This window comes from Aspergillus fischeri, genomic scaffold (assembly GCF_000149645.3).
Source record: "Aspergillus fischeri NRRL 181 1099437636247 genomic scaffold, whole genome shotgun sequence".
Lineage (NCBI taxonomy): Eukaryota > Fungi > Ascomycota > Eurotiomycetes > Eurotiales > Aspergillaceae > Aspergillus > Aspergillus fischeri.
The window spans coordinates 2218332-2238989 of record NW_001509772.1 but is presented as its reverse complement, the minus strand read 5'-3'; the positions used below and the strand labels follow the sequence as shown (position 1 = coordinate 2238989).

The 20658-nt window shown below is 51.6% G+C and overlaps 7 protein-coding genes across 7 annotated transcripts; 1 reads left to right on the top strand and 6 right to left on the bottom strand.

The window, feature by feature from the left end:
- Nucleotides 1–733: 733 nt before the first annotated feature.
- Nucleotides 734–2948, bottom strand: NFIA_039950 (putative RNA binding protein (Arp); the record flags this gene model as incomplete). The annotated part of the gene is made up of 4 exons (XM_001266315.1): nucleotides 734–1654; nucleotides 1717–2423; nucleotides 2582–2639; nucleotides 2793–2948. 4 exons carry the CDS (start codon nucleotides 2946–2948, stop codon nucleotides 734–736), a joined length of 1842 nt encoding a protein of 613 aa, XP_001266316.1.
- Nucleotides 2949–6379: 3431 nt separating this feature from the next.
- Nucleotides 6380–9811, bottom strand: NFIA_039940 (condensin subunit YCG1; the record flags this gene model as incomplete). Its single annotated transcript, XM_001266314.1, has 1 exon — nucleotides 6380–9811. One exon carries the CDS (start codon nucleotides 9809–9811, stop codon nucleotides 6380–6382), a length of 3432 nt encoding a protein of 1143 aa, XP_001266315.1.
- A 619-nt stretch (nucleotides 9812–10430) lies between these two features.
- Nucleotides 10431–11620, top strand: NFIA_039930 (cysteine synthase A; the record flags this gene model as incomplete). The annotated part of the gene is made up of 2 exons (XM_001266313.1): nucleotides 10431–10548; nucleotides 10623–11620. The coding sequence occupies 2 exons, from the start codon at nucleotides 10431–10433 to the stop codon at nucleotides 11618–11620; spliced, it is 1116 nt and encodes a 371-aa protein (XP_001266314.1).
- Nucleotides 11621–11730: 110 nt separating this feature from the next.
- On the bottom strand, nucleotides 11731–13085 carry NFIA_039920 (putative sulfite oxidase; the record flags this gene model as incomplete). Its single annotated transcript, XM_001266312.1, has 4 exons — nucleotides 11731–12324; nucleotides 12381–12822; nucleotides 12915–12970; nucleotides 13074–13085. 4 exons carry the CDS (start codon nucleotides 13083–13085, stop codon nucleotides 11731–11733), a joined length of 1104 nt encoding a protein of 367 aa, XP_001266313.1.
- Nucleotides 13086–13686: 601 nt separating this feature from the next.
- On the bottom strand, nucleotides 13687–14330 carry NFIA_039910 (translocation channel protein TIM22; the record flags this gene model as incomplete). Its single annotated transcript, XM_001266311.1, has 3 exons — nucleotides 13687–14022; nucleotides 14089–14184; nucleotides 14235–14330. 3 exons carry the CDS (start codon nucleotides 14328–14330, stop codon nucleotides 13687–13689), a joined length of 528 nt encoding a protein of 175 aa, XP_001266312.1.
- A 613-nt stretch (nucleotides 14331–14943) lies between these two features.
- Nucleotides 14944–16640, bottom strand: NFIA_039900 (DUF4048 domain-containing protein; the record flags this gene model as incomplete). The annotated part of the gene is made up of 2 exons (XM_001266310.1): nucleotides 14944–15160; nucleotides 15232–16640. 2 exons carry the CDS (start codon nucleotides 16638–16640, stop codon nucleotides 14944–14946), a joined length of 1626 nt encoding a protein of 541 aa, XP_001266311.1.
- A 1386-nt stretch (nucleotides 16641–18026) lies between these two features.
- NFIA_039890 (STE20 family serine/threonine-protein kinase) lies at nucleotides 18027–20129 on the bottom strand (the record flags this gene model as incomplete). The annotated part of the gene is made up of 6 exons (XM_001266309.1): nucleotides 18027–18294; nucleotides 18362–18997; nucleotides 19052–19653; nucleotides 19713–19880; nucleotides 19945–20012; nucleotides 20081–20129. 6 exons carry the CDS (start codon nucleotides 20127–20129, stop codon nucleotides 18027–18029), a joined length of 1791 nt encoding a protein of 596 aa, XP_001266310.1.
- Between the last annotated feature and the right edge of the window lie 529 nt (nucleotides 20130–20658).

Here is a 20658-nt window from a genome sequence, read left to right as displayed (position 1 = left end):
CATCTTCTTGCACTCGCAATACCCGATCTTTGTGCCTCACATGTGCCCCAAATGTGTTGAAATTTTGCTGACGCAGAAGAAGTACCCCCAACACCCCCAACGAGAGTCCATCCCATTGTATCCCATCCGTAATCAATACCATGATTCTCCAGTAATTCCGAGTGCAGAAGAAACAGCAATATCTAGAATGCAATGCCAAGTTTGAGCGTCCACCACTGGTTGCAATGCTCGAGCGAAGTCATGCGGTTGGAGAAGAAAAGAAGCTCCGTCGAAAGATGCCCCATGAGAAAAATGCGCGAAGCTCAAACCGACCCAAAGTGAAGGATGATGATCAAAACCAGTCGAGGACAATCGACGAATAAAAGCGCCCCTTGCCCATCTGCCATTGACTGTACCAAAGACAGTTCTCTATACCCTCAAACATCGCTTCCAAAGACGCAATAGTAAAACATGCCGAAAAGTGGTGGACCAGAAAGGCTGCGAGACAATGTGAAAGATTAACAAAAACAAACACGAGGATGAAACGACGACACGCTACCGGCCTGCTCCTCCCAACCAATGCACCAGAACTGCAGATTCCCTTATACAAACGCGCATTCAACGAATATCAACCGTTACATATACCAACAGACTCAGACCTCCATATTGACAAACCACTGAGGCGAGGGGGAATCGGGCTGATGAGAAACCATCTATGGTCTCGTCCTTACCCAAAGAGGTGTACCCGCTTTATTTAAGCAGGGGACTTGCTGGCGCCGGTACCATTACGACGGGAGTGGGCATCGTCAGATACGGTCAAGCCGCCCAAGCCAGTTGAAAGAAAGGCAAAGGGATCATTTGATCCGTCTGTCGCATAGAATCCGCCGTTCGAGGTGCTCGTCGAGGTGGTGTGATCAGCTCCACTGAAAGCAGCCTGGGTGGCAGGGTTGGAGAAAGACGAGGTGGTGTGCGAGGCATTGGTGGAGCCATAGCCAGCATTCATCTGACCCATTGGTGGATAGGCCCCAGGGGCGCTACCAAGGCCTGAAGGCAAGGCATAGTTGTTGGGGGGCGCTGCGAATTGCTGGTTGAAACCACCAAATCCACCGGCTGCCGAAGTGAAGGGGCCAGGAGCAGGGGTGCTGGTCATGGAGTTGGGGCCCATGCCGAACCCAGCCGGAGGGTCCATGGGGGAGGGGAACGCAGAGTCAGCGACAACTGCGGCCCCCGAGCGAGGAGCACCGCAACGCAAGCAGTTGATGTTCTTGGCGAAGTTGTGGTAGCCACAGCCCTCGGAACCGCACTTCCAATCACCAGCACGGAAGGGAACCACACCACCATTACCACCCATGCCACGAGGATGGCCCATTCCGTGGCCATGGCTCATGTGCGAGGGCATCATGGATGGGGGACCGTAGCCGTAAGCTCCATAACCCATCGGGTCAGGAGCCGCAGCCATTGCGGGGAACGAGCAGCGGAAGCAAGCCGTACGGCGCTGGAAGTTGGAGAAGCCACAGGAGGGGCAGGTCCAATCGCCGGGTCTGGGACGGTTTTTGGACGGCGGGAAGGGAGTCAAGATCTCAGCCGCACGGTCTAGGACACGACTAGATGAGGGTGAAACCTCGATGGCCTTCTCGTTCAAGGCGCGGCCGTTCATACAGAGGCTTTCAGCAGCCTACCATCCAGTGTCAGGATCCTGCAATAGACAACAGAGGGAGAAAGTTGAAGAGTACATACCTCCTCGTGGGATGAGAAAACGGCGAAGCCCGTGCCAGTGGGCTTGTGTTGATCCGGCGTCCGGAGAGTCCAGAAAGCGATCGGACGACCACCGAACTGGGTGAACCAGCTTTCCAATTCCGACTGTGTAGTGTCGTGGGGCAGACCGCTCAGATGGAGGACCTTGCTGCGCTCTGTCAAAAAGGCACGAACATCCGCTCTGGCATCCATGGGTCGAGTCAAGATCTCCGGGTGCTCGTGCGGCGGCTGCGACTTGCGAATCAAGCCGCGGAGAACGCGAGCCAGAGTGATGGCTTCCTCCATTGCCCGGCGAGGAGAGGCGGGGGCCAATGCCTGAAGGTGGAACGGGAGGTTATGCTTGATCGGAGCGGAGGACTGGACAGGCTCAACTTCAAGCGCAGCGCAGATATTGGAAAGCGAGCTGGGACCGAAAGGGAGAGACTCGGGGTGGTGGGTCTGCCATCTTTGGTACTCGGTGCGGAGGTCAAAGGTCCGTGAGTGCTGAAGATATGGGGGAAGAACGACAGCCTTGTCACGAGCCTCACGGGGCAGCTGCACTCGGAGATCCCACGAATCCAACGTCACAAAGGCGAACTCGAGATTCTTGCTGATGAGGTGTTCCTGGGCAAAGGCATCGAAGCGGTTGATTGCGTCACGGAAGGTACCTGCCGAGCGGACGTGTTCCCATGTCAGAGTTGTAAGGCTTGCTGTCAGACACTGTCAGCCATTGAACCAACAGACTGATGCATCCAGTGAATGGGAACGGTGTAGGAGCAGGGGGTCGGAAATTCAAGAACGCGTGTTCGGTTGAAATTGGGTAGATGTATAGATTAAAAGAAAAGAAAAAAGGAAAAGAACCACTTACTGCAAAGAGGCGTAATGGGAGTGTTGACGGGCTTGACGAGAACACTTTCACGATGAAGCTAAAGAGGGAACAAAAGTCCAAGTCAGCGACAGGCGGACGAACAGCGGTGGTGGTGGCCTAGGCACTGAGAGGGGGAAAGGGGAGTGAGGCGCAAGGACGAGGGGGGAGGGAAAAAGGCCGAGTGTTGTCGATTCAGGAAAATAGAGCCCACCTCCTCGCAGGTTTTGGTATCCAACAGAATCCACCCCAATTCGATCACCTCTGCAGAATCTTTGGTGACGTAGACGCCATGTTCATCACAGGTTGTTGCGACGTGGATGACAATGTAGCGATCCAGCTTAGGGGTAGGTGCTGAGACGGTTGCCATCGCTCAGATTGTTGTCTTCTTTCCACTCTCACTGCCAGCGGAGCGGCGAGGGAAAGGGGACGGAACGGGAGTGAATTGGGGGAAAGTAGTGGGTAAAAAAAGTCTCTGCAAAGTTAAGCAGAGGACCTTAGATCACGACCAGATAAACTGTCGTGATGTAAGATGCAAACAAAAAAAAAAATAAGAAAATGAACAAGCAGAAAAAAAGGACAAGAAAGTGAAAGGTTAGGAGAGGTAGGATTGAGGGGAGGGGGAAATTGAGAGGAGAGTGTGAGAGCGAGAGGTGAGAGAAGGGAAGAGAAAGGCCCCAGGCCAAGCTAGCAGTAGTTGGTCAAGGTACCTTAGTTAAGGTAGGTAGCCTGCAGTGAAGGACCAGTCCGTTTGGTGGTTTCTTAGTGGTGTGGTGGAGCGTCGAGATTAAATAAAAAAAAAGAAAAGTTTCGGGTTTGAGGGGAAAGACAGTGGAGATACACCGGTGACAGCAGACACGCATGGATAGATAGACTACTGGAGCACTTCATGACAGAAACCAGAAATGCAGCTAATAAGGATCAGAATGGAAGTAATCAGGAATCCCAATTCATGTAGATACGCTATGAGATACTAGTTTTATCTTGTGGTTCTAGGAAGTTATAACGTTGCGAAGAGAAACATGTGGATTATAATGATTGGAATGGCCTACTTAGTTCTCCGTAAGCTGGACAGGTATTCATTTCTCCTATTCTTACTCCATATTATTGTCAGCAACAATATCCCAAGTAAGATGAGGGGTTGGCGACTGCTGTTCATTAACGAGTAGGGAAGGTTGTCACTATCTGACTGACATATGCAAGAGCAATTATCCCGAGCCATTACTAAACAATCTGCATCTCTCTTTCTGTGGTTATAAGCCAGGACTAGATCTATGCTTCCTGGTCTTCCCAGTTGTTATCATGCCACCATCTTCCTCCCGGACTATCAATGGTACAGCGTCAATGCAGCTTTGAAAGAACTGGGATATTCAGACTGATACTTTACAAATCAATGACCAGCTATCTTATCAATCTCAGATTCCACGCCCATCACTTCCTGTTGCGAGTCCACCTGGACAGTCACATACTTTTCTACAGGAACCATGCTTCTTGCCCAGCTGCTGCCAGAATTCCTTTCTGACGTTCGAATACAGCGTCCGGGGTTAGAATTCTTGGAAACTGAATGACTTTCCTACAGTCTGGGGGGAAATTACACTTGAAATGCCATTAAGAATCAGAAATAGACCTGTCTTTCTATCATCAATTATCCACGTTTACACGCAATTGTTTCGCGACCACTGTTTATTGGGAGACAGAGAGGGGAAACCTCTGAAGCAAAGCTTTTCGGTATAATTTCTTCATCACAGTAAATGTCGCATGCTCACAAGCTTTTGGATTATAATGTGGAGGACCTCTACACCCATCTAGCTCAGCGATGGATCTGGAATGAAGAACAGCAGCTGCGAAGCAGATAGGTTCATTCAATCTTGATGCTCTAATCAAGTTGCGCAGGAAGCCGCCGGAGACAGTGCAGTTTGCGTCAACGTCTCAGAGGGAAACTTCAACAAGGCCTTTCTTGTTACCATGCAGGACGGTCTGGAGCTAGTTGTTAAGATCCCAAATCCCAACGCAGGAGCTAGCCACTATACTACTGCGTCCGAAGTGGCAACGATGCAATATGTGCGAAGTCCCAGTTTCGAACTAAGCAAACAGTCAATAAAAATAGCTCAGTTAAGCTAACATCTTTAAAGGCAAGGGGGAATCTTCAACTTCCTGTTCCTAGAGGCCTTGCAGATTGTTCCCGAATTGTTGGAAGCAAGCTAAGAAGCCCAAAGGTATCGAGCTTTGTCGCGTGTGGGAACACCTGAAGCCGAGAGTATGACGGTCCAAAGCCAGAGCGGTTCATTCAGCCTAGTCTGCCAGAGAATATCGAAGAGCTTAATGTCTAAGATAAAAAGGCTACTAAGCAGCTATTTCTAGCCTAGACACTCTGGCTTTACTATAAGGCGCAAGTCTATAAAGAAGCCCCAGATTTAATTCATGTATTTAAGTACTATGAAACTTTGCAGTCTGAGTTATAAAGTCTAATCAGGTTAATATTTAATGATGGGGAGCTGTATGTCCAGAAGCTCCTTACTGATGTCACAAGAGATGATATATAGAAACAGCTTGTGAGGGAGGATGATTATGGCAATCCAGGTGTACCATATCCCCTAAACTACTCAAAATATGACCTGGATAAACAGAGTAAGGAGAAGTACAAAAAATGGGAGAGGGACATGGAGAGGAAAGCATAAGTAATCAAGGAAATAGGGGTGTATACAGGTTAGAATGGAGCTGTCTCTCCTGGCGATTATAATGAAGCTATCAGGAGAGTTAAGCATGCTAAAGAAAGGGTTTTCAATCGAGAATCGACAACCCCAGAGGAGCGGGCGTTGTGGGAGAAAGCATGGTCTTGAAAACTGGAGGACACTGATTTACTTGGTTCTCTCTCTTGTTGATATCTTCGCTGCTTCCCCAGACAAGTGAGGCCTTTGTGCCGTCAAACTAGGTGAATAGTCTCAATAAACCAATAAAATATCAAGATATGGCATGATGGGGCATCTGAAATTAAAGTACGTACTGTAGATAGTTCCAATTAGTCGGCGACCTTCCGCTGACACAATTAATAAGGCGGATGCGATGATATTACTTGACAGTACACCATCCTTTCATACAGAAGTACTAATCTAGGTAGCAAACAGGTTTCAATCCTGGTCCTTAAGTCTCAATAAAAGTGCTTGGGAGCTAACTAGACCACTAGAAGGAATGCCCCTTGTATATATTATCAGTAAGAGGTAGGTATTTATCCTGACTTGTCGGAAGATAATCGTAACACGAAACTTGAAATATAGATCGATAGATAGAGGGATGAGCAATCAGACTGAGACACTTGGATTGACGTGAATTCCACCTTACTTCAATCTCAGTGGCAGTAACGAAATGCAGGGACATGAAGTTTTATTGGACAGCCAGGACGGGAAAGGGCTGTGAACCCATTGAGATAGTTACATTCCGATTGTCAAGGTTAATTAAGGTCAATTAAAGGCAGCCTACCACTTCCACAAGAAAATTCAATTCGCAGTGCCTCATTTCCCTGGGTCAGCCAGCCTCGTATCCGAGGGACACCTTTGTGTATCGTACATATCTCATAGTAGTGAGGATCCACCGTACGGGGTGTTATCAAAAGTAGATCATCCCAGAAACTAAGACGTGCAATAAATTGGAATGAAGCAGCGTCAGTCATATACACCAATAGACCAAATCAATAATTACATGAAACCTCATAACCGTGTCATAACCCATCCCATCCTCAACCCATGACCGTCATTCAACGCCGGCAACAGAAAGAAGTGAATCAAGCACCAAGGGCCTACGCCCTCAGTCGTCATGAGCTTCAGACTTGATGATCGTTCCTCGACTGTCATCGTTCTCATCCTCCTCCTTAATGCTGGGTTCTACTGAGAACATCCGCCGGCGTTTGCCTGGGTGCTCTATGGATGGCCGGACACTGCCAGAGCGGATGCTCATGGCATCACTTTCGGGTTCCTCGGTGCCTTCGCGCGGCCTGACACTGTCGGACCTGGTGCCCTGCGCAGCTGCGAGAAGCTTGAGAACAGCATTCTTGACCTTCACAAGCGCATTTCGACCCGCTGCTTCGGCCGCGACACCCTCTTGGATGGTTTCGTCCAGTAATTCCTTGACTTCCTGGGCAAGAGCCACATTCTCAGGGGAGATTTCGCCCCCACTGGCACTCTGGGTGCTGGAGCGGAATTGATCATCGCCTTCGGGCATCCTAGACCCAGATCGCGATGGTACCACAGGAGGCGAGATATAAAGCTTGCTCAACAATGAGAATAGAAGCTTCTTTTCTTCCTTGGAGCACCGGTTGGGACCGGTGCTGATTCCCAGAACGCGCTCCAGAATATCTTTCACCAGGGCCAAGTGTACGAATCCACAGGGGCTGGAGCTCGTCGGAACGCCCGCAAGAATCTTCTCTCCTCCCAGGCCCACCACTCTCCGCTCATCCGTCCATTCCGCAAGCATGCCCACGACACCTGCCATCAGGGCTTTCAGCTCCCTCTGTCCAACAGTCTCATCAATCTCGCCATCACTATCTTCCTCGGCTTCTAGGGAGTAGTACTCCTCCGCCGCATTGAGAACCGCACGGATAACGGGAACGGTCACCTTTCGTATGTGCTGGGTATTCTCCAAGCGGGAATGGCAGTAAACAGGGAAGAAATAGGCCAACGCTTGTCTAAAGGCCGGGTTCTCCCGAGTACGTGGGTGGAAGAAAGACACAATGAGCGATTGCAAGAGGGTCTCCACAGCGGACTCGTTGTACTCCTGAATGGCCTGTGGGATGTTTGCTCCAGACGGCGTAAAAGTGTTCGTGAGCAACAACTTTGAAAGGCCGGTGGCGGCAGCGGCCTGGACACTGTTCGGAGAGCTAGCCTTCAGGGCTCTTGCAAAGACCTTGAGCAGTGGCTTCTGGAATGCTGGTGGGGAAACGGTTTCCCCGTCAGACTGTGGGACAGGGGCGAGTAGCGAGGGGTGCGTCGTTATCATATCACATAAGATATGTAAAGCGGTGACCTGCAGAGCTTCATGGCCTTTGCTATAACAGTGGATGAAGAGCGTCATATTCTCTTCGGCGAGAGTCTGGGGACGGGGGAAGTAATGGTCAGCACTTTGCTGGAAAAATATGTCAATATATAGAAAACTCACCTTGTCCAACAAGCAGCAGAGACCAAGGCACACTAGACCTCTTTCACGGATCGGGGCCTCGTGGCTTCGAACCGCTGGAACGACCAAATTGTTGAGCATAGTAACCAGGTTCATGTTCTGTTGCAGATTGCCTTCCACATTTTGCAACATACATTGGGCAATATGCAGACATTTCATATTGACCACGATCTCGCGCAGAACTTTAGCCTTTGCCTCCTCCTTATTGAAGGGCACTTCAGCTTCACTGTCTGCCGGGGTCTCAGACCGTTGGCGGCTGGAGGTTGCATCGCTGATTTCAGACTTGGCCGAAACAAAACTATCTTCGGTCACAATAGTGTCGTGGACTTCGGCAATAGCTTCGAGGACGACACTGCAGAATTCGCTCTCGGCTGCAGCCGCTGGTCCGCACACACATCTCAAAGTCTCGACAGTGAGTTTGGTACACTCTTCAGGTAGCTCGGGCACGGCTAGCGACTCGCGAAGGAGAGAGAACATTTTCCGGCGGCCGACCTCGTCACTGTAGTCCAGCGTGATGGCGATATGTAATAGTTGTTCAACGATAAATTCGTTCTCAACGGTGTCGTCATCGTTTGCTTCACTAGTATCCTTGGCCATTTTCTTCCTCTGCAGGAGCTCGGTCATGTATTTTTTCAAAAAATGCGCGAAGGCTGTCACCTCAGGTATCTTCTCGTCGGCGAGACTATCGAACTTTCCTTCGTTCTCGACACGGCAGAAGTCATTAAAGGATCGTAGGAGAAAAGCTGACTCGGCCGTCAAGGATTCCCAGAACGGCTCATCAAAAACAACCGCCTCTCGATAGTCGGGGCGGCCCTCCCAGAAGCTACGCATGGCCTCGTGCGCGATTCCGGAATCCATCCCAGAGCTGACGACATCAATTCTTTCCAACAACTCCAGCAGTGCCGGGATGTTTGGGGGGGAGCGCTGGGTGGAAGGACCATTTTCGGAATCGTTGTTTGTGCCAGCGCAGTCTTCAACCCAGCGGTCGTAGAACAGCTTTCCAGTGGCCTTTCGAACACTTTCATCTCGGTCTCGAAGGCCCCAGCGAAGAAGTTTCTCTCTCATTGAAAGCGACAAATGACGGAAGTCACCCAGGGTGGGAAGTAAGCGGAAGTATAAGGCTCGGCGGGTAGTTGCTTCGAGATCTCGAGCACGTTCGAGCAGATAAGGGAGAGTCGCGGGCACTAGAGGCAGATTGAGCAACAAGGTCTTCCGTACTTCAGCACTTGTGTCATTCTGCATAATGTCGATGAGCTTTTCGAGGAGGGCTTTGGAACTATCGTCGTTATCGTCGTCATCTTCTTCTTCGTTTCCTGCCAGGCGCCCGAGTCCCAGCACCGCTTGTACCCTCACTGAGGGCTCCTTGTCTCGAATCCGTTTCAACAGTCCTTGTCGAATGGTATGGTAGAGATCATCATCGATTGTTTCAAGAGAATTGACAATGTGGGTGACAATTTGTGTCGCGCGAAAACGCACGATCTTATCCTTTGCCGACAACAACGGCACAACAACGCTGATTAGATGAGTCGCCAGACGGGCAGTTGGGGTCTCGATGATATTTTGCATGTCATCCTCGTCATTTCCGGAAGCGAAGATTTCGGTATCTTTCTCAGTCGCGTGAGAGAGGAAAGTTCCAACAAACCGCAGAATTCGATCGCCAACCGGCTCGGTCTTTTTGATCGGGAGTATGCGCAGCAAGCAGCGACCAACCTCTACGTTGAACTCCTTCTCCGGAATGGTTTCTTCGCTCGGCAGTAAAAGTTCTTCCTGAACCTCAGGGCCCTTTCCATCCTTCTTGGTCTTCTTCGCAGAAATTCCGCAGCAAATCTCCTGCAGCTTCCTTAACCGCACCACAAGTTTTCGGTGACCGGTCGTTGAACGCTGGGCGTCAGCAAAAATCACACAAACGTCGCGACGTAGGTTAGGCGATGCTTCGGGCGGAGCAGGTTCCTCTGGAATCACAAAGGACGGGGTCACAGAGGCGGCGCGACCTCCCGATGCTGAGGGCTGAGCCGATGACCTGCGTGTCGGCGCAGAGGTCGAACGGGCGGAAACTCGGCCAGGCATCTTTGGTTGATAGTGAGGGACGGCGTGGAATTCTGTCAAATTAAAAAGACTTAGGTCATCTCAGACAGTCATTTGCATCTCATTTATTGCTGTATAGTATTAGTTGTGTGACTGGATACGAATCGTGGTCAAGATGGACGTCGTCTTTCACCAGTGCGGAGGTACCACTCCCAACGCAGATCGCTGTCACGGGGCCCAAAGGATAAACAAACAGCCCAAACGGGAAAGCTCTAAGATAAGGGCTAGGGCTCTGGGCACGTGGTTTCCATACATCTACGTATTTCTGGAGGGATACAACCATCCATCTACAGGGACGACCACTTAACCACGAAACAGACTGCGTTGCTTGGATTCTTCTCATATCAGCGGTATTATAAGGCCTATGTTATATTGCGAAGACGAACTCGACAGAAGAGGAAATGGCTGGCTCCATACGCCCACCTACTTGTTACAAACCTCATCACGCCATATTTCACGTGACCAAAGATGACTAATGCCGATCCTCGGCGTCCGAGAATCTGGGGTTCTTGTACTCGCAAGTCATTTCGTCTTTCTCCGGCGTGCATACCGTTGACGGGTGTTCTGCGAGTTCTGGTGTACCTGTCGTCTACTGGGAAGCATGTTTCGACAAAGTGTACGCCGGTTTGGCACAACCGCCCTCCGCGCCGTGGAGGCATCGACCGCCTACCATGAGCGGGTATCGAGAGCTCAGGGCGTCGTGAACGGGTTGACGGAAGGTATAGGATACCGCAATGCACATCTTACGGTGATAGAGCAATTGCAGCATGCTAATCTGCCTCCGTACTTGCAGCTATTGGAAACACCCCTCTCATCCGACTAAAGCGACTTTCTGACGAAACCGGACGCAATATCTTCGGCAAAGCCGAGTTCCAGAACCCCGGTGGTAGCGTCAAGGACCGTGCTGCGCTATTCGTCGTCAAGGATGCCGAAGAGAAAGGTCTTTTGAAACCAGGCGGTACAGTCGTTGAGGGAACAGCTGGCAACACCGGTATTGGTTTGGCGCATGTGTGCCGATCCAAAGGCTACAAGCTTGTTATCTACATGCCCAACACTCAGTCGCAGGGTAAGATCGACCTGCTGCGTCTTCTAGGTGCCGAGGTCTATCCTGTGCCCGCTGTTGCATTTGACAACCCTCAGAATTACAACCACCAGGCGCGCAGACATGCCGAGTCGCTGGAAAATGCCGTATGGACGAACCAGTTCGACAACACCGCCAACCGCCAGGCCCACATTGAGACCACTGGACCCGAGATCTGGGCTCAAACTGATGGAAAGGTCGATGCGTTCACATGTGCTACTGGAACAGGAGGCACTCTTGCTGGTATCACACGGTACCTCAAGACCGCCAGCGATGGCCGCGTGAAGTGCTTCCTTGCCGATCCTCCAGGCAGTGTTCTCCACAGCTACATCCAGAGCGGCGGCAACCTGATCGAGCGCAGTGGAAGCAGTATCACGGAGGGCATCGGTCAGGGCCGTGTCACGGACAACCTGAAGCCCGACATCGATCTGCTCGACGGGTCGCTCACCATCAGCGACGAAAAGTCCATTGAGATGGTTTACCGCTGCCTTGATGAGGAGGGACTCTACCTGGGCGCTAGCTCCGCGCTCAACGTTGTCGCCGCCAAGGAGGTCGCTGAGCAGCTCCCCAAGGGTAGCAATGTGGTGACCATTCTGTGCGATGGTGCCTACCGGTATGCTGACCGGCTTTTCTCCAACACCTGGCTTCAGAGCAAGGGCCTCAGGAGCTCGATTCCCAAGCACCTGGAGAAATACGTTGTGTTGCCATGATTGGCTGTATGTATAGTGATAGAGCAGTACAATATACTTACGATTTACGTTATGTCTGTCTTCAGTCAGATCAAAGAGTCTGCCTGGCCATAAAACTCCTGGCTCCTGCACTAAATGATTGTCAGATTCCGCGCTCGCCCGTACCCATTATACCCGACACCCCTCAGGTTCCACTGCGAATGTTCTACTTGCACATTCCCACCAGCATCAAAAGCTCGACTCAAAACCTCCCTCCCTGTTCCTACTTCAGGACACACAGCAGCACTCCACAACACCCAGCACCATCGCCTATTCCCCTCCCCAGATTCATCAATCTTGGCATCTATCCATGTCTTCCCTCCATCCACCGAAACCTGCACACGAGTAACCGGTCCATCCGCACCATGCGGAACAGCATACCCCTTCACCTCCATGACCCCAGAACTCGACAACGCAACCGTCTCATTATCTTCCGGAACCGCGACAACAGAGTTGATAGGCATATCAGTCATGGGGGGCGTCTGCGCCCAGAACGGCTGCGCTGACTCTTGATCGACCGCCGCCGGCGACAGGACCTTGTAATCATGCTGCTGGTAGAAATTCGGCGACTCATGGTCCGAGACCGTGATGCGATCCAGCCACTTGACCCACCTCGCGCCGACAATGCCAGGCAGGATAGCACGAACAGGATATCCGTGGTTCACGGGGAGCGGAGCGTCATTCATCTATGCCATCTTCAGTCTCCCTCCAAGAAACGCTAAAGGGAACGAGGAAAGGGCACCTGCAACGCAAGAATCGCATCCCCATCCTCCCCCAAACACCTTTCCAGCGGCACACTCGCCCCAAACCACTCATCCTCCTGACACCTCACCTGATAGCACGAAAACTCCACATGCAGACCTTTCTCGTCCTCCCTAACCCCCGCGCGCAGCAGCACATCCCGTAATCTCGGCCCCCGCCATTTACAATTCATCACTGCCGCATCCCCCCAGTCAATACCCTGCACTTCCTTCAGCATCGTGCGCATCGTGTGCCGCCGGTTGCCAGCGCATTCCAGCGCGCAGATGACTTCATGCTGGGGGAATTCGCTTGCGAGCTGCTGGATAGATAGGCTGAGAGGGGTTGAGACTAGGCCGTCGACGTGTACTTTATGGGAGTCTGCTGAGAGATGCGGGATGGGGCCGTGATTACGGTCGTAGGATATATCAGCTGGTGTGAGGAAGCTATAATGTATACTGCTTTAGTATTATCCCTTCTTCATTTTTTTCATTCGTTTACTGTACTACGACGACAGTCGAGGATGGAAGATGCATACCTCGCGACGAGTTGCTTGACGGGTGGCTCTCGGTTCAGTGGCTTGTCGACGGAATACTCGATTTGCTACTCCGTAGATCGAGTTAAGACTGATCGTTTCTTGGTGTTTGAAGACTTACCGTACAGGTCATCTTCTAGGCTGTTAGCTGGAGCAGTTGACATACATTGTCATCGATGTGTTTGTGTGTTTGCGGATGTTCTGGAAGTATATATAGTGTTGCCCCCTACGTCATGGCTGAGCAAACATGCATCGCGTGGGGCAAAGAGAATGTCATGCTGACTATCAAGAGGTATAGGATAAATTTGTTCTTATACAATCCTTGAGATCAGGGCTAAGTATTTATTTACTTGTTCAGTTCTTAAAGGTCGCCATCATTTCAACAGAAGAGTCCAAGAGCAGCGTAGCGGATAGCCATGCAGATCGGAGTATATGCCTGTATCCACACCCTCTATAACTATATCACGTATTGTACACTTGAGTTGCGAGTCACACCCATACCATACAAGTCAGTCAGCGCCCACTCAAGATCTAACATATGCACAAGTGCAGAAGCGGAGTCGGAGTATATGCACGCGCGGACAAGCACACCATCCATCGGACAAAATAGAAACCCCAAGAACGCCAAAGATGCTGCCCATATCTATCCCATCAAATCAAAATATAGAGAAAACCCAACGCCACGCCAATGTTTATACACGTTTTGCAAAGCAACCATCTGTCCGAACAGAACAGCAACACCGCATATCAGGCGAAGCAACCGAAGCAAGCGGCACTACTCCTCCGACGGCATCCTCATATACGCATCAATCGCCGCACTGAACGCCGCAAAGCCAACGCAGCCAGCAGCCGCAGCCTGCGGGCCCGCCTTCGCACCAAGGATCCCGCCCGTGATGCAACCGGCCGCGACGCTGTTGGTGAGATCGTTCTTCGCGCGCAGGCCCTCAATGCAGCACTCCGTGCCAGCGTAGAGCGCACCGACGATACCGAAATTCTTGGCCGAGGACCAGGAGCGGGCGCCCATGTCTTTGAAGCCGCGGCGGAGTTGTTCGCGCCAGGGGAGGTCGGAGAGGGCGGCTCCTTGGGGGGTGAATGCGGAGTCGTAGGACATCTATAGAAGTAGACACGATCAGACACCTGTTTTCCGTATTTTAGATTGGGGGCATGGGACACATACACTAGCCATGAACAAGCCGAAGGCACCGCCGAGCGCAAAACCCATTGTTCCGGAGATGGCGGTCTTGACGGGACAGGATTCCATTGCTGCGTGCATCTGCTTTATGTTAGCATGTAGCCCGGTAGAATTGATGTCGGGATGCGAACCGCCTTGACCATTGCCTGCTCCTGGTCACTCATGCCCTGCATATTATTTGCTCCTCCCATACCGCCGATGGGCGGAGTCATTCCTGGGAAACTCATGTTGGATTTTGGGGGGGGTTTCTTGGCGTAAAATCTACCGAGTGCTGTAACGTATGCGCAGATATTCTGCTTGTAGAATTCTCGCAAGGAAAGGAGAAAAGCACGTCGCTAAATGGAAATCAAGTCGCTGGCTCCAGATAATCAGCTCGGACATTTTGCGGAGATGGCGAAAACAAATTTATTTTTACGGCGGAGTAAAGCGGCCAAAAGTGCAGTTTATCACATGACTATGTACTATGTTTGGCTTCACTTTTCGCCCAGATGTTTATTGAGCTGGAGAAGAATTTGGTTGCTTAGCATTCAATTGCAAAAGTTATAGAAATATAAAAGCGAGACATATATATACATTTATTCTCACATAATCCGTGTCGGAAAAGGGCTTCGTCACACGTTTGGAACAAAAGAAACGAAGTCATAAATGGCAAATCCACGAAATCGGATGAAGAAAACGCTGTAGTCGTGAGGGTATTCAAACGATAATCGTAGCCCTGCGTTACTTTGTACTTGGTCCATGCAGAGCGCATGTCCATATATGTTTGTATTTACAGTGTAGCCTGAAGAAGAAACATGCATCAGGTCAAGGGTCATGGAGTAGGACAGCCCACGGACAGGTTCAGTCTTTTTTATCGTCCTTATTAAGGAGCGGGGAACTCGATTGATTCTTTCTCTCAGGCGAGGGTGAGAGACTGCGCTCCCACTCGGCCATCAAATTGGATGCCGTCCGGGTGAGCTTCGAGGGGGCGAATTTGGTGATTGCAGGCCAGGGAATGCCATCTGATACGCTGGGGTCGGGGACGAAGTCATCCTGTGTGGCGCGCCAGTCTCCAAAGCTAATCCAAGTCAGCGCATATCAATCAGTCAGACTGCGAGTTTTAAGCCTGGTACAATTCAAATAGCATACCTGCCGCTTGTACGAGGGCTACTGTTCTGTGTCATCGGAGACTGGTCGTGCTTGGACTCCAGCGTGGAGCGGCTCGACGAAGGGGTGTGCGTCTTCTTGGGCTGGGGAGTATCCCAGTCATCCCAGTTCTCTTCAACGTCGAGATTGTTGTTGGAGGTTTCTTGTTCGGTCGCCCCGCGTGGGGTATCTGAGGCTCCGCGAGCTTTCGTGGACTTCTGCCCAGCTGTATCAATGCCGAATTCACTCCAGAACGACACGTCTATGTCCGCCGATTTAGTGTCTTTACCAGATAATTGTGTCCCTGCCGCCTTGCCCCGCGAGGACGACGGTGACCGCGATGATTTGCCTCCATGCACCGACAACCGGTCTCTGCTTCGGGACGCGGAGCTGGAATCTCGTTTCCGCGCGGGGGTCACTCCTCTCGCCTGAGTGGCGTTGATTCCCTCTTCTCCCACCGTAGCCTGTCGAATGTCCTCCAGGAACGTCCACAAGCCTTCTCTCAGATCCGAAGCCATCTGCTTGCCAGTACGCACCAGTGCCTCCCGAGACGGGGGCGGCATGGTCCTCCGCCACTGAGAGATCATATCCTCCGTGGGCCGTTCGTTCATCTCGGTCGTTGCAGCGCGTTCAACAGAAGGCAAGGTCGCCGACCGCGGCGTCCTGGTCGCCCGGTTGCCGTCCGCATCAGTACCAAACTGCTGGTTGACACCAGGACCATTGACGGGCGAGAGCAGCGACAGGGCCCGCGTATGAGATCCCTGGAACACACGCCGACCATTCGCAGATATGGCAGTGCCACCATTCACACTCGCTCGTAGGCTTTGGCGCCGCTCGAGATCGCGGCTGCGTCGAGCCTGCACGGCCGAAGAGCCATCCGCTGTGCCTGCACTGCGTTCTCCACTATGCTGGCTCGACTCGTCATGGATCGCGCGGTCAGGCGACCGCAGAGGAAGCAACGGCTCCGCTCGGTGGTTGATCTCCGTGCGTTTCTTCGTCTTCTCCGAGGAAGCCCATTGTTTCTTTAAAGTATCCAGCTCCGCCTCCGCCCGCTGAAGCTCCTCGCGGAGTTCCAACACCTTCCGTTCCTGCGACGCAATGGCAGTCAGAAGGCTAGAGCCATCATCCTGATCGTCGAACACGACCGGAGTTCCAGCGGCAGGAAGGGGAGATGGACGGGCCGCCGAGAATGTGGCAGGTGTCATAGATTCAGGGGAAGTGACGCTAGGATCGGATTCAAGACCCGGAACAACGTTGATGGGAAAGTTGAGGGTCAGACGTTTTGCGTGGCGAGCAGCACCGTTCGGTCTGGGGGGAAGAGACGATCGCTTCTGCTGAAGTTCTTGACGGCGTTGTACCACAGGTGAAGCCTCAGCTGGCAGTTCCCGCTGACTTTGGAATGATGGCGACATTGTTTGGGACGCTTCCGTCGCAGGTTCCGCGTCGCCCGTTCCCGGGGAGCTCCCCATCTTCGGGGCAGAATAGAGCGTAGAACGTAGCGATTGCGGTACTTAAGGGAGTGAATCGATCATGACAAAATGAGCGTGAGGATTGGCCAGCCAATTAATAGCGATGGACTGATAAGAAGAAAGCGAAGAAATGAAGGGACGGAAGGAGAGAAGGAAGAAAGATTCGAAATTATGCAGAGAGGTCTAGCCAAACAGCATCACTGGACAGATATGAGGACAGCCTCGTCTCCCCTTTCTAAACCAAGCCAGTCCACCTTAATTTAACAGTCTAATTGACTAAAACCAACAGACCGCCTGGCCCAGAATTCCCCGTAGTCTAGCTAGTCTTTAGCCTGCCGAGTGACGACTCAGGAGGACGTCAGGAAAGCGGCGGGTCTCCCACTGCGCATCCTTTCCGCCTCCAGCCTCGACGGCCGCGTTTCATCCATTCAGGGGCACGATCGCCTCGCGTCTGTGGCTCCAATTGGTAGTTCCCATCTTAATTTAAGTCGGTCATAATCAAGTCTCACAGCAACAAAGGATGAGTCTGCAGGAAGCCTTATTTGCGGCTTGATGTTGAGGAATACTGCGCGATGCACCGGTATGCACCGAGCAACCTCCCTCTGAGGTGGAATCTGAGGTTTTAGAAAACGCATCCTGAAGGATTGCTCGGCAGACAGGTCGATGAGTACATCGGATTATTATTATTTTTGCAAAAGACTCGCTATATCCACGCCTCAACAAACACCACATACAGGAATGAATCACAGTAACTACATTTAATGACCAGCGACACATATATCACAAAGAGAACAGAAGTAAGATGCTCCGCAACGCAGGACACTCGAGGACACAGGGTCTATGACGAAACAGAAGTAGAGGTAATCACACAAACAATGCTGGACAGGGGAATTCCGATAGTCACACACGAACAATTAACAGATTCACCAGAAAGTAGTCAAAAAATGGGAACACCAGGACCAATCCTTATGCAAACCAGGAAAAGAGAGAGAACAAGGTCAGCTGCTGAGTTGAAGTCAAGTCGGCAGGGCAGGTAATCTACCATACAAGCTCTCCCATCGCAGCAAAGGGCAGAGACAACTCTCGAAGTGGGTATCATCGACCAGCAGTTCAACCCATCAGAATACAAGCCAAGTGAAGAAACGAACGCCCCTATTGAGAACATTGAGAGCGACAGTTGTATGCCGAAGACACCGAGAAAAATAGCAAACCAGCAAACCGGTAGAGAAGAATATCATCATATATCGAAGCCGGTGACGCCCCAGAACCTTTTATACAGCGAAAGGGAAAGTGATCCAGCAAGGACAGCTAAAGAGTAGATAGATGGAGTTAGATTCCAGGCCAGCGGCTACGAAGGCCGTCGGACCAACGCTGGTAAAGGACATCCGACAATTGCTTGGTGTGTTCCATTCCCGGCACCTGCTGACCGGGAAGATTAGACAGCTGCGCCGGCTGCCAATTGGAGTCTGGCGCTGCTGCAGACTGACGGCGACGGTGGCTCTTCAGATGTGGGTTGTTTTGTGCTAAAACGAGCCGCGGTCTCTGTGGGGATTCGGGTTGTGGAGCTTGCGGGACGAGAGGTGCGAGTTTCGAATCACTGAAAAGGAGGCGAAAGTCAGTCAGTGTCACGCTAGTGACGGACACGCGAATCTGTAATTACCGACCTCTGAAGTTTCTCATTCATAGATTTGAGAATATGGTATAGTCCCTCGGGGTCAACCATCTCCAGGTCGCTCCAGGCCTCCGCCAGTCTTGAAATGGCTTCTCTCTTTTCCTGGTCTGCAGTAGTGCCAAGGACCTCCTGGCAAGCAAGGCCGACAGCCTTGCTATAAGCCCGACGCCCTAGCTGAGCCTCCTTGCTGTTCGAATCCGAATACACTGTCTTAGGGCTTGCGTTCTCATCAACGGCGATTTGGTACTGGTTAATGTACGAGGTGTCGGGCCCGATCTTATCCGACACCCGACGGAACTGGCGAACAGTTGACGGGCTGTTGCCAAAAGTCAAGTCGACGCCCAGGGGCTGCTTCACACCACTTGATCGTCGCTTTGGCCGTCGCACAGAGGGACTCCTGTCAGCTGCTGGAGTTCGTCGCACGGTCGAGTTTGAGGCATGTTTCGGCGGGGCAGGTGGACTGGACATGTGCAGATTGTCCATCAACTCCGAGGCTTCGTCGTACAAACGGTCTCGTGTATCCCGTTCAGATACTAGGTCATGCGAATCCTCTGGTACCGACGTGGGAGGTGCTTTGACAGTGTCGAACACCCAGCCGTCGTCGTCTTCCAGCCGCGTGATAGTATTGCTGTGAATATGATTAGCGAGTGAGACAACTCAAAGCCCAAGGGCGAGAACTCACAGAGACTCCGCATAGTATTTGACGTTCTGCCTCACGCCTTTGCCGGCATCCCAATCCTGCTTCCGTTGGATGAGTTCCTGCAACGCCTCGGTCTTCCCTGCATTGCGAATGAACTTGTGTCTCAAAAGCTCCTTCGCGCTGGGTCTCCGCTCCGGGTCCTTAGTCAAGCATTGCGCGATAAAGTCCTTGAAAGCGCTGCTATATTCGTTTCCTTCTAGTCGAGGGGCCGGCTCCTTTGGGATGAGGAAGAGAACTTTCATCGGGTGCGTACTCGCATGGGGCGGCTCTCCATTGATCATCTCGATCGCGGTGATCCCCAGGGACCAAATGTCCGCTTTATAATCGTATCCAGCTTGTTGAATTACTTCAGGTGCCATCCAGAACGGGGTTCCGACAAAGGTATTGCGTTGCGATTTGATGTTGGTAAGCTGGGCCGCAACCCCAAAGTCGGCCAACTTGACCTTTCCTGTGTGAGAGAGAAGCACATTGGCGGCTTTGATGTCGCGGTGAATTTTGCCTTCGCTGTGTAGATATTCCATGCCTTGTAGCAGTTGTTGGCAGATGATAGCAACGTGCGCTTCGCTGAAGACACCGGGTTTCAGCTAGGTAACAGTTAGCGGTCGCAAAGTTCCAATGATATTTGACCAATTGAAATATTTACCAAGTCGAGACAAGATCCTCCGCCCAGGTATTCCATGACAATCCACAGCTTGTGTCCCCGAAGAAAACTCGCCTTGTACTGCGTCACGTAGGGACTTGCGCATGTGGCCAGGACGGAAATTTCCTGCTGTATTTCCTGAATATCATCTTCGCTCGATTCGAGATCGATCTAGATCCAATCCCAAACGGTCAATTGAGAAGTCAAAACAAATCTTAGACCCGTGAGAGCGTACATGTTTGATCGCGACAATCTCCCCGGTAGATTTTTCAATAGCCTTGTACACAGTTCCAAAGCTCCCACCTGCCAACAACAATCTCCTCGTCAGTAAAAGGCCAATTGCAATTTTTTGCCGGTTGGTAACCACTCACTTCCCAGCTCCTCCATCATCTGATACCGACTGGCCATATCTCCCTCCATGGTTGCGCGATGCTACCCGAGTCGTAGCTCAGGGGGGTGGCCGGATCCGAGGCTGATACGCAAAACACAACAACGAGCGGAACACACAAGGCGCAACTCGTACAGCTCAACCAGCAGTTCTTGCCCCGGCAAGATTCGATGGCTGATCTGGACAAGTCGAGCACGCTCAAAACCCCCAGTGACCAGAAAACAGCTAATTGAGCTGGATGAAAGGGGAGGCAAGTACTGTATCTACTTTGGGTCCATCACATCCAGTGGTCGCTAGCCGCACCTTTCCCATGGTTCGCTGGGCAACGAACGCCGCCCAGCCGCCTAAGGCAGCAAAGTGGAGCTTGCCCGCTTAGGGAAATTCCCCACTGGTAAGGTACTTACATAGCTGATAGGTACCTACCTTAGTCCTTCAGGCCGTAAGGTACATTAAGGCAGTAAGGTACAGAGATCTACAGGGGTTTTCGAATCCTTGATATTCTAGAAGGATGTCAATGATATCAGACTCGCCGGTTGATGTCATAAAATCTGTCTATACTTT